General features: G+C 42.1%; 1 protein-coding gene across 1 annotated transcript; it reads right to left on the bottom strand.

Annotated features, from left to right (window-relative positions):
• Positions 1-4321: 4321 nt before the first annotated feature.
• rhoq (ras homolog family member Q) lies at positions 4322-14151 on the bottom strand. The gene is made up of 5 exons (XM_083695306.1): positions 13774-14151; positions 13315-13373; positions 7726-7890; positions 6612-6707; positions 4322-6369 (listed from the first exon to the last, which is right to left on the bottom strand). Exons 1-5 carry the CDS (start codon positions 13913-13915, stop codon positions 6208-6210), a joined length of 624 nt encoding a protein of 207 aa, XP_083551432.1. The 5' UTR covers positions 13916-14151; the 3' UTR covers positions 4322-6207.
• Positions 14152-16301: the final 2150 nt, after the last annotated feature.

The following is a 16301-nucleotide window of genomic DNA, read 5'->3' as shown; positions in this document are numbered from 1 at the left end:
TCGGAAAAAATTGGAACCTCAGAGTTCAAATTTATTTGTGTAGACTTCCTATTGGTTAGTTCTAATACAAGTGGGAAACTTGGTATCATCTTTCTAAAATGAGTTTCCAAGTTATAAATATCAATGTTTCCTAGTTTCTCCTGGCCCCAAAGACTACTTTCCAAATAAGGAATCTGACTAATCTGATAACCTAATAATCTGATTATAACAATAAACATCACAAACGTATAATTTAAGGGAAGGCAAACAGTTTGAGCAATTAGAGTAGGAGGGCAGTAGCGACACAAAACAGAGACTCAACACTCACCACACAAAATATAGAGATTCAGGTCAAATCCAGGCTGTGCTGGGTTATTTATTTGTTTTAAGGATTTTGTTGTATCAATCCAGTAATTTGTTAATGCCATGATCTGGGACACAGATGTTCTGTCTGAATAAATCTAGACTTACAGTATTTCAAGTTGACTGGCTCAGATTTGGTCAGTCTGCTTTTTTTACTGGTCACACTGATAGACTCATCAAAATGAGATGACTCTAGAATTCTTTAGATGGTCTGTTTCTAAACTGGTTTTGATGAGTCTGTCAGTGTTCCACAGTCAAACTCCTCTATACCAGATGAGATGAGTAGATGACAAATGGTCTGTTTATTTCTAAACACTGTTGGCTTGGGGTATAACTTGGGATTGTGTATGAGACAATTTCACAGGTGCTTTGAAAACCCAAACCACCAGTTTATACATCTCAAGATATGTCACAGAATGTATGATTCATCTTCTCATTGACTAGGACTAAATATTGCTATATTGTTCCCAGCAGTGGATCAACATTCCTCATGTTAGGGCTAGTCCAGTAAGGGGAGAGGAGGGAGGAACATAGGTTATGAGGGGAGACGTGGAATAGCTTTCACAGAATTAACATTTTCATGGCATTTTCTCTGCTAATCCAAGTGACCCAGCAACTACAGTAATTTATTTGGGCTACATACCTCAAGCAATTCAAGCCAAGTGACAAATCTCTCTCAGTACCACATTTAGACCTACAGTGGCCTATTAACAAACTGTTATTATATCCATACGCTACATACAGTACCAGAGCTTTCACCCAGAACTGGTCTTCCACATTTAAACCAAAAATGGCCCAGTAACTACAGGAACATATCAAGCCCAGATATCACATCCCAAAGCTGGCCCATGAGCAAAATGCCAACTCTCATCCAGTCAACCATACTTTGACCAAAGATGGCACAGTAATATCTGAATTACCAACCTATCAAAAACCACAAATAGTAGAAATTTAGGCTCCGTCTAAATTAAATTTTCATGAACAATGAAATGAAAGTTCATCAACATTAACATCTCAAATAATTAGGCACCACAAGCATACACGAAAAAGTGAACCTGAAGCAGGTCAGAAAAAGACTAAAAGGCGTTTACTTAACAACAGACTGGCGCCAGCGTTCGTGCCAAGGCTATGCCAGCGCCCATCGTGTCCCGCTTCACTGCGACAGTCCCGTCTCTCATTAGGAATCCATTAGGAGGTCAGTAGTTCACTACATCCAGTTATTTATATATTATCAATGGTCAGTCCTCGCATCCAGAGTTCTGTCTATGAATTTTGGAGTGCACACATTTCTCCTTCAGCTTCATGTGGTGGGGCTGACGTTTTGCGTTTTCACATATGAATTTGTTCCGCTGGTGAGGTTCCCCAATTTGTTTTGCTTAAATGTTTTCCTGAAAATAACTGTGCACACGGTCTTTAATGGGTTTAGACAAGAGTTTTAAATTTCAGCTCGAACCAAACAAGACACGATTCACTTGGCCGGGCCTGGTCTGATTTTCTCACAATTGATTCGGGCCAGGTCAGGCTGGGGTTTTGCCGCGACAGAGCCATGTTTAACTGTTTTAGATATAAATGTGCATTGGTGTGATCACTCGCAATGCACCCACTACTCTCGCTCCTTCTGCTCGAGTCAGTGATGGATGCACATCCCATGTGAACATTTCTACGTTAGTTGGACGTTCAAAATCACGTCGATCTCCGATGTCAGAAGACCGGCCAATACAGTGCTCATAGTGAGTTTACTCATGTCCATTTGATTCTTTTTGAGGTTGTTGAAAAAAAGTTTTTTAGGTCATGGTTTCAATGGTCATATTTCAAACCCATTTCATTGATATACTGCCACTACTCTTCTATCTGTACTCCACCACCATACACATTTGCATCAACAAACAAAATCGATTAAAAACCATGGATATATTGCATCATATTGTTCATATTGTTCAAATTCAATGTTTTAGTAAATACAGCCTGGTCTTTTCGATGACACATCTTGAATGTCGATATTAGGGCAAAAAAGGAGCACGGACGCGATATCAACGTCCAAGGTCTGTGAAATGTTCACTGGGATTCTATATAGGCAGGTAAATACAGATGTTGATAGTAAGTAAGGTGAACTTTCAACCAGTCTCTCTCTCCACTCTTCTCAGCGAGTGGCTTTCTCCTCTCCTTACTCCGCAGAGCTGCAATTTTGCTGCAAATACTAGGTATACAGTAATAAGAGGTCAGGCAGTCTGTGGTATTATTAGTACACTTGAGTGACATAGTTCCACTAGGTATGATGACAGTGACATCACTTCCCTGAAAGCGTACATACAATTATAAAATGATGAGTGCACTTGATATATTACTGAACTAATGAGCATTAATGGCTTTCGAATATGACAAAAGACTTCCAGAGAAGACTGAAGCCACAGAGAGCTTGTGTGCAGCTTGCTTCCCTTACACAACATGGTTGAGCTGCCTTTATCATGGAGGAATCTTTACAAAACTAGTCAAAACCTTTCAAAACTAGTCCTCTCAGAGATCTTGTGATATAGGTCCTGAGTACTCTTAAATGCATACAGTATGATTCTGCAAATATCCAAGTCTACTGTATGGACCAGTGCTATGAGATCACATTATGGATATACTCTATGATAAAATACATACCATACTCTGGCCTAGATCATATAATGTATGTATATAATATCTGTAATGTCAATCTCTAACCCTTTGTATTACACTGCTCAGCCACCTCAACCATATGTAACTAATACAAGTATGGAGTTACAGCATTTCAATTGCTCATCTCTAATAGTTCTAATGTTGCCTTTATTTCAGGATTTCAAAGCAATCACTGAATCAAGTCGATCACTTAACGTGCAGTTGTATGTAGATTCATTTTTTATTGAATTGAATTTCTCTTTTCTTTCTCAGAGGTAAAATGACCAGCAGGGGATGCTCAAGCATGTTATATGGGGATTCAACCCTTACTGTACATTTGATTATGGCAGTATATATATATATATATAAAACAAATTTGGGGGGGGGGGGGGGGGGTAATCATTTCAATGCATCATCCACAAATAGTGATAACATGGTTGGTTGCCACATGGTCACATGGTGGCGCTATAACAAGCACATAGCACATATTTATATCTCTTAATCTAATTGACTTGTATGTCTTCACCCAACCTGGAGAATATGGTTGCATTTGACCACAGGGTGGCGCTATTTTACATTTTTGGCTTATAGTGGTTTTAGCAAATCATATGAAACATTTTCCATGAAAAGACCTTTGTCCATAGATCATGTAAACCAAATTTCATGCAGATTCGCTAAGCAGCGTCGGAGGAGATCATGTTAAGTCTGCTACAACATTGAAAACACAACAGAATACATTATGAGCATTTCTCAGACTTCACAGGAAACGCGAACAAAACTATATCCGTCACTCAAACACATCATGGTCATTTTTGCAAGTGTTCTGCTGTGCCATTACGCCACACCTTAGAGCCTGGGTTGGCTGCTCACAGCTATTTTTTATTATTATTATTATTATTATTATTATTATTATTATTATTATTATTATTATCTACACCACCAATGGCCATGGACATGGACTCAAATTGACAGACTTAACACAATTGTTTAAGTCTGAATGTTTTTGACAAACTTGCGAGTGGACCATTGCTTTAACATCAAAATAACTCCATTATCCTGGGTTGATATGGCAACTTTCAGTCCTCCAGCTTATCTGAGGTCATTAGCATACAGTACATTTTTGTGTGTGTTTAAGTACAGATTCATGCTTTATGATACTCTCCCAATCATCTTGGCCCTTAGTATTGGCATTAGTAATTGAACCAAATACAGTTTGTCTAAAACTGTTTATAAAAGCAGTAGCCATTACAAATAATCAATTGAAAAGTTCTGCCCTGTGATCTTCTTCAGTGGTCAACCTCTGTGTGTCTCCAAGTACAGTAAGACCCCAGAGAAAGGCTAATTTAGACAGTAAACACATTTATTCAGAAGAGGAGAGGGGAAATTGGAGACTGCACTGGTTTCTGCAGTGCTTAGATCCTGAAGATGTACCTCAACAGCATGTACATGTGCAACAACTTTCTGTTAGAGAGAGAATGTAATTGCTCTGTAATCCACTCAGCTCTTTCAGGAAAAAATATAAAAACAAATGCAGGCTGGGACAGAGAGAGAGACAGAAAGCACCATTTACATTAAAGCTGTAATTAAGAAGTCCAACTCTTAACAAAACATAGCTGTAAGATCAGTCATTAGCAAGTAGTTGGCACCTTTAATACATGGAGAAATATATGAAAAACTCAAATGAATAAAAACAAGGAGTCCTGGGGCTCCACTTTCCTTTTACAAAACCCACCAACAAACGGAGCAAAGACCAGGTTCAATGACGTCATTTGGTATTTTCGAGTCACCTTTCGTTGTTTTTTCACAGATCTACATAAACTTAGGCTGAGTAGCAAATGGAAGTGTCCAGAGGAGGTGACACATTGAACTCAATGTTTTTTAAAGTAAAATCCTGATCGGCCAGGACAATGGCACACCTTCGTTGCTTTATTTGTCTTTTCACTGTCTGAAACTTTGCTGAAGGAAATTACCAAAGTATCATAGATGTCAACCATAGAGATTGATATAAAAAATCTAGAGAGAGCACATCCTATCTATCCCATTCATCGCTTTTGTGACAGTGTGGAGAGCGCCATGCCAAGCAGCCTCCATTGTAAAGTAGTAAAATGGGGGGGCCTGCTCTGGGTTGGGAGGGATCAATCTTCTGGTCTCCATGGTCTTCTTCTTGAATGGCTTTCAGGTGCATGTTGCCACCTATTGGCACCAGTAAATGCTTCTGTCTTGAGTCAAGTACAGGTGGCAGTAAATCACCAGAGTTTGCTTTATACCCACTTAAAAGTAAAAGAAGAACTGATTACTCTAAATGGAGTAAGGGTTAGGACTTGTTTCTGGATAGGGCTCGTCTGTCATCGGACCTCCAATGGAATCACAGTATATTTAACGGGGGGGGGAGTCCTGCATGTGTTGAGTGTCCATTGGGGGCATTGGGGGATAATATTGGAACCATGCTAAACTGTGCTTCAAAAGGGATTGAAGGGGAGGGGAGGTGGGTTGATGTAAACTGTGCTTTAATGGACAAGGATAGGGTTGACTGTGCTTCCTGTTGGAAATTTGTGGATCTCCCCTCCCCAGTATGTGCATTCAATTCAATTATTTAGGCAGCACTCAATATATTCCTGACTTAAATTAGCAAGCTGTGCTACAAGAACTGGTTATAGGGATTGGTTGGAGTTTGACTCCATGAAAAAAACAGTATTTCACTAATGGGGGATGAGGTGAGTGAATGACTAACAACACACACACAACAAGCGCTTTGAGGTCTGGCGGAGAGCGCTACATAAATGCAATCCATCATTCATTCATTCATTTAAATTCTATGTCTGCGATTACAAAAAATACACATCATATATAAGGAGTTAAAATGGATACCATGATATCTGTATGTGTTTTCTGAAAGCTTACCATGTATTTTTTGTACAGGAACAGGGCTTTAAAAAACAATTAAAAAAGAAGGTACTTTTTGAGGCAAAGGAAGTTTTGCTGAAGGGTGTTGACTTGGGTTTGTGCTCCTTTGGTAATAAAGCTTGCACCCCAACCCCACTGGTTAACAGCAGAAGAGACAGTCGGCCATTCAAAAGCCTGAACTAAAAGGGTTTTAGTTCTTTTTAGGGTCCTTTTTTATTGTCCATTTGGGTCCTTCAGTCTCTCTCATGCTTATAAATGCTGCTTCTCCTGCCATCAGTCCAGGTTTGTATTAGGGGTTGTTGTTGGACGTCTCTATTTCTCTCACGTGATCAGGCAGCAGTTGATACAACGTGGCCCGAGTCTTCTCTTCAGGGCTCCCTTCTTCCTCTTGGGGGCAAGGATGGCGATGATGGCCTCGTCAAACACAGTCTTTAGTCCCTTCTGGGTCAGGGCAGAGCACTCTACAAAGCAACATGCACCAATCTGGGGAGGCATAGACAAGCCGTCAAAACAATCAAGGTCAATCAATACAGTAGATGCTCAATGACTCAACCAATCAGCATGATCAGCATGAACTAGTAGGATAGACCTATCATTTTCTCTCCTTTAAACAGCCTGCATCGATACATTCATTCCGTCTCGACCTTTCCTCCTGCCCCCCAGGCTGTGCCCCCATGCCCCTTGGGTCATGCCCCCTGCCGTACCCCCTCCGCCCCCAGCCCTACCTCCTTGGCCAACTTCTGGCCCTGCTCCGTGGTCATGGGTTTCTCCTTCATGTCGTTCAGTTTAGCAATTGTCTTGGGGTCATCACGCAGGTCAATCTGAAAGGGAGAAGATAATACAAGCTTCCTGTCACAACAGTCACAGCCAACCATTTAGAGACACAGAAAAGCTGATCCTATAAACAATTCTGTGAGTTTGCACAAATAGTGAACCATGGATTGTTCCAGGGCAGTGCCCTATAGTAGTCAAACACAACCCCCTAGCCTTCTCTTCCTCTATATGTTCTTTTGAACTTGAATTCATAGCCAACCATGAGGCATTGCCGTACTCATCTATTTTCATCTGAATGCAAAACACGCAATGTATGCTCACACCCTCCCTCTCTCTCACTAATCCCCAATTAAAGCACATCCCACACCACACACATGCTCACTAATACTTGCAACAAACTCGGGACAAACCTTGGCGGTATTGTTTGATTTGTGACTCTGGTCCTCCTATGAATTGATTGGGTTCACAACAGCATGCAGCTAAAATGAGGAGACTGATTTATCATCGGACTGATAAAAGGGTAGTAAATATCAACTGACAGAACTATAAATCAAATGCCAACTCACTCCACTCACACCACCTCATTATGCCCATGCTCTACTGGTGGTTGCCAGGGAACACTGCCTCAGGTAGTGTGATTGGACTTAGTGCAGTGAGGTCGATCTCTTTCGATATGGGCCTATCTGTGAGCTTTAGCTATTCATGAGGAAGTCAACTTATATGTCAAGTCAAGTCAGGCTTTATTTAAAGTGCATTTTCACAGCGCCTCAGTAAACTTTACCGTTTTTTTATTAAAAAGTAAAAACTAAACACACAGAACAACAGATGAAAAGTAACCTCCTGGCTAATCTTCTGTTTCTATTTAAGGACATGTTGATCAATGTGCTTGATCACTGTCCCTGCCAAATACAGAACATTCAATAAAGTAAAGTAAAGATCATTTGAAACTGTACACTTTTGCTTTGTTCTTGGTCATGCATCAATTCCATGAATGTTTCATTAGAATGGAAAAATTAAGTTTAGTGTAAGGAAGAGAGCCATGTTCTGGGAGCTCTTCAGCCTCACCTGGGTCCCTATGAGTAGGTAGGGGACACTGGGAGCATACTCTAGCAGCTCTGGGACCCACTCCTCCCGCACATTCTGGAAACTGGCTGGGTTGACCACGGAAAAACAGATGAGGAAGACATCTGTCATGGGGTACGACAAAGGCCTCAAGCGGTCATAGTCCTCCTGTGAGGGGTTGGAGGGGGAGGGAACCAGAGACAAGGGATGAGCAATAGCCTTGATCATTTCAGGCCGTCACATCCATGGAATTATCATTAATGAATTATTAAACCATATGAAAAATGAGCTCCCGAATGTAGCCATCCCTTTACTCCTCACTATAGCTAAGAAAGAGATGAGGGCTCAACTTGAGCTGAGCTTGAGCACTGAGCTCATCTATCGGTTTCTTGCGTGCACACCACCAAGCTACTAGGCTTGAGAATAATGAACAGTTTTATGACGGCAGCAATGAGCATAGAAAAACTGCCATTAGAATTGTGTGGTGCTCTAATTCACACCGCAATGCTGGCCTATGTAAATGAGATCCAGCATGGCCTGGTCTCTCGCTGATAAACACTTCTGACAGGCTGTCCAACATCACCACATATGAATATTCATGACATGTTTGAATATAGGGGCATCTGCATTGGCTTTATCCAAATGATGTGCTTGGCAAGCTTGTAGAGAGCAAATCAGTGGTTCTCCAGTCATTAGATATGACTCATCTGATAAATGTCGCGAAATGGTAATCAACTTTATCGCAGGTCAAGATCAGGACCGGAAAATCAGAATGAAATACTGTGCCATAGATCAGTAAGCAGTTGACGACCTTGAGGTGATGATGCCACCATAGCCTCTCTCGTCCTCTGGCCTCTCTCATTCCCTCTCTATTTCCAGTACTGTAATGTTTATAGTGAGACTTACTGTACCTCTGAGATATGGAAATTGAGTGGGGGAAATTTGTGTGATAATGAGGTCAATAGCTTGGTACTCAAATGGTAAAAGACCAGCAATGCAAGTCATATTTTGTTGCCAATGTAATGCCTTTGATACACATCATGTATTAACTAAACATGTTAAACATAGTTATGCCATTATTATATCATTATCATCAAGCATGTGTGTTGGGCTGGAGAAGAGGAAAACAACAAGAGAGTTCCATCCTCTTTGACTGGCCTCGTCTGTTTTGAGCCATGAATAGTCAAGATTTTCGTCACTTGGGTGGAGGATAGGTGCATTTTGTTAGTTATCCATCTAGAGTTCATGCTTATGGGTGAATCACCCTCCTATCATTTCTCATTCTGTGATCTGACTTTTTAAGTGTTTTGGAGGATCCAGAGAGAGGCTCCAGAAACAGCCTTCATAGAAACATAGAAAATATATTGTTGAAAAATGCTGATATTTCCCCTTCCCTGCTAATTTCATGCATATGTCAGCATGTGTTCATGTGAACACGTGTGAGTGTGTCCTCTGTTCTCCTAATCAAAACAGGTGAAGCCGCCCCCCTACCATAGTGTACTGTACCATAATAGAACATGGTGTGATACAGTACACTAAGCAGTTTACTGTACATAGAAGCTGAGTACATTCATATCAGCTCTCCCCATACATGTCCATACATTTCCATCAGGGTGAGGCTTTTCATGGCATTTCCACTTGGCTAGATGGTGATCTCAGCTGTGAGTGTGTCGAGTCAGTGACATATGAGAGAATCACTCCTCCTCCCCTCAGCCCTGTCGGCTGTGTCAGAGATGCCTGTTCAAACATGGCCGCTGGGAATGCAAACGCGCAAGCAGAGAGACGCTTCATCGTATAAAACTTAAAATATATATTAGTCAAACTGAGGTTAATACCTTTTAAGGCCATTAGCTTACACAACATGGATACCATGTGACAGAGGAGGAGCAATGTCAATTCAGCTCTCTGTCAATGTCAACTTTAGACCTATACTGTATAATGGGTCAATGGTGAAAGAGCTTAAAACACTCACCAACAGCCTTTAGCGTGAGTGTTCAAAGGGGCATGTCTAGATGCTGCCAGTGTTGTGGCTACAGCTCAGTGGAGATTGGCAGAGCAAACCCTACTTACTGTCTGTCTCCCTCCTGCTGGGATGTCTGGGCCTGGGGGTCACTGGGCCACATTAGGGCACTGAGTCAGAGAAACCTAATGAGCCTGTACTAAACAAACAGAAAACAGGGTGGTGTGTGTGTGTGTGTATATGGGGAGGGGGTGACTGTGGGATGCGACTGAATGTGAGTGCAAGAGGGAATGAGAGCAAATGAGGAACTGAGCTACAGAGAGAGAGAGAAAGAGAGAGAGAGAGAGATCCCATGGGGCCTCAGTTCTGAGCAAAGTGTTGCCATGGGTACAATAGCACTTAATATCCACTTCCTGCTTCCTCCTCCACAACAGTGATACCCACTGTAGCTGCCTGGCTTTCAGCAGTAGTAGTAGAGAGAATGAATTAATAAATAAAGACTGTCTCTGTTCCTAGTCCACACATTCACCTACAAACAGATGTAATGGACCACACTATAGAATATTATATCTATGTTTTTGTCTGCAACATTGTTCCACGTGCTGCCGCCTTGGAGTACAGTGCCCTCCATAAGTATTGGAAAGAGGAAGCATTTTGTCTTTGGTTGCCTCTATACTCCAACAGTGCTATACTCTATACTCCAACAGTCTGTATTTTAAGTCAAACAATTACTCAGCTTTATTTCAATGTTTTTTTCTTTCAGATTTGTTTCACCAATTTTTTTTTTTTTAATATACTCCCCCTATTTCAGGGCTCCAAAAGTATTGGAAAAAAATCATGTAATGTCCAAACAAAGCACTCATGTTTAGTATTTGGTTGACAATGCTTTGCATGCAATAACTGCCTGAAGTCTGCGACCCATTGACCCCACCAGACACTGGGTATATTCTCTGATGATGCTCTGCCAAGCCTGTACTGTAGCCATCTTCAGTTGTTGTTTATTTTATTTTTTATTTTTTGCCTTAAGTTCCCTCTCCAGCAAATTAAATGCATGTTCAATTGGATTTACATCTGGAGATTGACTTAGTTGCTATGGCAGTATGTTTGGGGTCATGGTCTTGTTGTATGATGAAGCGCCGTCCAATGAGATTGGAAGCATTTGCTCGTACTTCAGCAGACAAGATGTTTCTGTACTCTTCAGAATTAATTCTGCTGCTGCCGTCAGCAGTTACATCATCAATGAAGACAAGTGAGCCAGTTCCAGTGGCAGCCATACACAACCAAGCCATAATCCCCCCTCCACCATATTTCATGAGGTGGTATGCCAGGTATTTTGGACAGTTCCTTTTTTTCTCCACACTTTACACTTGCCATCATCACTTGTTAATCATTGTCTTATCTGTCCACAAGACCTTTTTCCAGAACTCTGCATGCTCTTTTAGGTACTTTTTTAGCAAACTGTAATGTGGCCATCCGGTTTCTGTGGCTAACTAGTGATTTGCACCTTGCAGTGTAACCTCTTTAGTTCTGCTGGTGAAGTCTATTGCGGAGGGTAGTCTCTGACACATTCACACCTCCCTCCTGGAGAGTTCCTGTTCCTGATCTGTGGGACAGTTGTTTTGGGGTTTTTCTTAATTACGGTGAGCATTCTTCGGTCATCCAATGTCTTTCTTGGTCTACCAGGCCGTTTGCGATTGCTGAGCTCACCAGTTTTTTTTCTTCTTTTGGATGATGTTCCAAACTGTTGTTGTTGGCAAGACTAACATTTTGGATATGTTTATGATAGCTTCTTTCTCAGCCCAATAATGGCTTCCTTGACTTTCAGTGACAACTCTTTGGTCTTCATGTTGACAGACACCAACAGCAGACTCCAAAGGAAAACACATCTGACTAACCAGAAACACCTGTCAAGCCAATTTTCCAATACTACTGGTTCCCTGAAATAAGGGGAGTATGTATAAAAAGAGTTGCAATCTGACAAAAAAAAGCTGAGACTCTACTTTAGTAGAGTATTTGTTTGATTTAAAATCCAAACTGTTGGAGTATAGAGCTAAAACAAGACAAAATGCTTCCTCTTTCCAATAATTATGGAGGTCTCTCTTGAAAAAGAGATGTTCTCTCAATAAGATGAACCTGGATAAATAAAGGTTAAATAAATACAATTTAAATAAAGAAAAACAACACAACAAACAAAAACAAAAACAAACTGACTGACATGCGAGGCTTGTAAGACAACAGCATATCTAACAGCAAAGCATTCCCTCCTCCCTGAGTAGCAAATGGTTCACTGATACCCTATGAAACAGCCAAGGATTCAGGGAAATTGAACCCCCTGCCAAGGATATAAATATTAAAGCGTCCTTGGAGCCAATAAAACATGTGTATTGCAGACCTAGAGATGGGGACTGTGGGTGTGAATTGGCGACGGTGGGTGGTGGGTACAGCAGAGCTCTCACCCCCCCCCCCCCCCCCCCACACACACACACAGTTTCTTTTTCCTCTCTCTACCTCTCTGTCTCATTTTCTTCCCCTTTCCCTGTCTCTCTCTTCCTCTCCCTTTCTTAGTCACTCTCTCTCTCTCTGTGTTTCTATTGGTCTCTCCCTTTGATCAGATGCTGAAGCTATAAACATTACCAGCTGGCCTTGTGCTCAGCATAAAGAGGTCAGCTGAGGTGGGGGTGGGGGGGGCTGCGTTTGAAGAGAAGTAACTCTACTCTTCTGAGGCCTCAAACCCCACAGTCGACATCTGGGCAACTTCTCCATTTCATAGACGGAATGAATCAGCTAAAAAAAAAAAAAATCTTGACAGATTTGAAAACATCAAACACACAGGAATAAACTCAAAACTGTGTAGGCCACAAGTGTGTCACTACTGAACAATGGTTTGACTATCATATTCCTTTAAACAAAAATGAAGTCTCCACCACATGTTTGTGTTGGATTCTGATTCAGTGCTCAGTCCGTGGAGACAGAGGTAGCTGTTAGTTACAGTGGACCTCCTGAGTATGTCTCTGTCGAGCTCACTGCTATTCACCTTTCCACCTAGCAGATCCTATTTCAGCTCAGGACATATTTCTGACTTCACACAGTTAAATCTGATCCTGAGGAAAAGTGAACTATTCATAACTGCATTTGACATGCCTTTGTTTCAAGTCCTGGAAAACTGAGCTAAAAGTCTGGGAAAGAGAGTGTGTGTGTTTATGTGCAATCACTCTACTGTTGATAGAAAATATCATTGTGTGTATTCATTTGATTGTGTGCACAGTGCAAGTCCAACTATACTCTCGCAGATTGAATGCTACATTGTAAAAGAAACAACCTTAGTATTAACAGGCCCCATCGACAAGACAGTGACATCACAACTGGACATAAGACCCCTGTTCTCGACATAATAGACCTATTCAATCCCCTCGCTACATCCACTGTCTACCACACACAAGACTGTGGCACTAAACTAATGTGTGAAAGCCATCACCTGTTGCAGCTTAGAGTCTAGGCTGAATTTCAAGCTTGTGGGTGTGTCATGAGCACCATTGGTTGGTTAGCAATCCCTGAAGCAAATGTTGTGTGAAAAGATTGTGTCCTTGGACGTGGCATGCTTGGCACCCAGCCAGAGTTAAAATAAACTGTACCTGACCAGCTGTGTCGTACAGTCCCAATAAGTACTGCTTCCCGCCAACGTTGACACTCACTGAAAAGCAATGACAAAGACCAGTTAGAAAGAGAGAGAGAGAGAGAGAGAGAGAAAGAGAGGGAGAGAGAGAGGGGGGGGGGGGATGGGGGGGGTCTCAACCTCCTCCTCCCTTATAGGAGGGAGGCAAACAAGTGGTTTTCATTATGGAAACAGATGCAAGCCCATGCAATTTGAGACAGAGGAGAAAATAACTTCAACATTGTAGGCTACTCAGGCAAAACTTACACACTCTCCAAATAAGTTCATAAGAAGTGATAATGAAGTATGAGACGTTAAGTTATTCATGGCACAAAATACTATCTTCATGCAAATTGTTGTACGATAATATCAGCATAGTTCCTATTACATTACAAATAATAGCCTACAAATAGAAGGTCATGCGTTTAAGTCCTCTTACCTGCATAATGGTCAAATACGGTAGGCACATACTCCTCGGGAAAGGCGTCATTGGCATAGCTCATCAACAGACACGTTTTGCCCACAGCACCGTCTCCAACCACAACGCATTTCAACATAATAGTACCGGTTCCGTTTGCCATGATCTTGACATAACCATCATCCTCCGACGCCCTGTTTTCCTGATCTGCACGGCGATCCCCTAACGACAGGCATCACCAGCGTCTGGATGTGACTGCGCGACGCACTGAAACCACTGGAAATTGCATTTCTCCTCCCCACCATCCACGTTTTCCAAATTTGGTCGCACAGGGGTTTCCTTTCCCTTCGCATACAACGAAAGTGCACACACTGTGCAGGTTGGATATAACTGCTTCAGCAAGTTGAGAACTCCCAGCAGTAACAAGCTTCACTCCCTTCCCCCGCCCAAGTCTGGCGGTGTTGTCTTCGAGACGCGCGTGGAAGAGCGTCGCCGTGCCTGTTCCCCAGTTCGCCCCTTGGCTCTCGATCCCTTGCCTCGTTTACTTTGGAGTTATGGACAAGGTGGGTTCGCTTGTTGTAGAGGCGGGGCTATGATCTGAGACCAAGGGGCTCTGGTAAAATGCTATTGTGCATAAAGACAACTATTTTGGGACATATTCCCAAATATTGTCAAGTTTCCTTCATATTTTATATTCCTTTGTAACCATAGTTGAGTGTAGACATTATCATTAGTTCTGTTTTAAAAAAAAAAAAAATGTAGTGGAGATGATTTGGAATAAGAGTAAGGTCCCCCTGGAGTCTACTGCAATAAGTTTCGAGGGGTGGGGACTTGCTTACAACTTCGGACAGCACTTTTTACTCCCTGTGCCCCTGATCCTAGATTAATCCAGCGGAGGTGGTTTGGAATCAAGCTTGCGTGATGAGGTAGCCCTGCCTGATACAACTCAAGTGTCGCGCTTTGACCTTGAGGATGTCATTTTGGCTTAATGGTAGACACTTGTGTCTTCCACATGGGAGACCTGGGCTCACATCCTGGCTGTCACGCTAACTCTCAAACTTTCAAAAATGTCATGACTTACATATCATGATTTGAATAAGGGCTGTACAACTGATAAGCCTCCAGCTGTCTCATGACAGAGTGGAGGGGAGTGTGAGGACCTGCAGATGGAGACACCACAGGAGGGGATGGATGCTGGGAGTTCAGTAGAGAAGATTATTTGACCTCTGTGTTGTACAGTAGGACAGGTGTGGGCAAGCTCCTTGAATTAGCTCATTCAGACACCATTACCTATATTAGCTTGAGTCTCTCTCTGAATAAAGAGGAGGAGGAGGAGTCACAGACAGACACGCACCTCACCAACACGCAGCCACCAACGCACCCAAGCACACGCACGCGCACGCACACAGACACACACACAGACACACACACACACACACACACACACACACTCACACAGCACTAACACACACGACGAGACTAGTACATACACGCACTCCACATTTTTTTGTCCACTTTGTTGATGGTCCCTAGCCAGATGTTAGTGGTCCAATCAGCCTAAGGGGGCGGGGCTATGCTTTTAGCCAGAGCTGAGAAGATGCGCCTTTGAACCTCCATGTAGCGCTATCATCACATTTGACAGTTGCTGCAGCTGTCACGTGACTAAACAATTACCTCATACTTGCTGTCAAAATCATGTTGTACTGCAGGTGTTACATGAGACTTTCAGTGAGCAACATAGCAACAAGCAGTTTACAAAAGCAGCAAAATACAATCCATAATAAGATTTTTTTTTTAATGAATATTGTCTTTATGTAATCTATGGCTAATGCAATTGACTGTATATGACCTAAAATTCACAAAAAAATGCTTACAACAATATTTACAGTTAACAGATCATGCTAATCAACATGAGTTCATTAGTGAGCTGTTGACCTTATTTCCCAGTGGATGACATTTAATATCAACTGTCTATTTCTGGTGAAAGCTGAAAGCCGCTGTAAAAGACAATGTCTAATTTTTATTCTGTTCCCAGTAGCTCCTATTATGCTGTTTTCACTCCTATTTGCTTCCATAGATGTATTTAAATTAAGTTAACATGCAATTGATAAATCAAAATTGTTTATTTACAGTAGCCAATTCTGCAGCACTTCATTTTCTTTTAGATTACAGGCATGATCACACACACACACACGCACACACACACACACACACACACACACACACCACACACACACACACACACACACACATACACACACACACACACACACACACACACACACACACACACACCACACACACACACACACACACACACACACACACACACACCACACACACACACATACACACACACACACACCACACACACACACACACGCACACACACACACACACACACACACACACATACACCACACACACACACACACACACACACACACACACACACACACACACACACACACACACACACACATACACCACACACACACACACACACACACACACACACACACACACACACACACACACACACACAATCC

This window comes from Argentina silus (assembly GCF_951799395.1).
Source record: "Argentina silus genome assembly, chromosome: X".
In the NCBI taxonomy this organism is placed as follows: domain Eukaryota; kingdom Metazoa; phylum Chordata; class Actinopteri; order Argentiniformes; family Argentinidae; genus Argentina; species Argentina silus.
Note: the sequence above shows the minus strand (reverse complement) of the source record. Positions and strands in the feature narration are given on the sequence as shown.

Excerpts from the sequence above, each read along its gene's own strand:
- rhoq (XM_083695306.1), bottom strand. The coding sequence starts at position 13,915 with ATGGCAAACGGAACCGGTACTATTATGTTGAAATGCGTTGTGGTTGGA. Across the intron at positions 7,891-13,314 it reads TGTACGACACAGCTGGTCAG|GAGGACTATGACCGCTTGAG; the intron begins GTACAGTTTATT and ends AACCCCTCACAG. Across the intron at positions 6,708-7,725 it reads ACCTACTCATAGGGACCCAG|ATTGACCTGCGTGATGACCC; the intron begins GTGAGGCTGAAG and ends TCTCCCTTTCAG.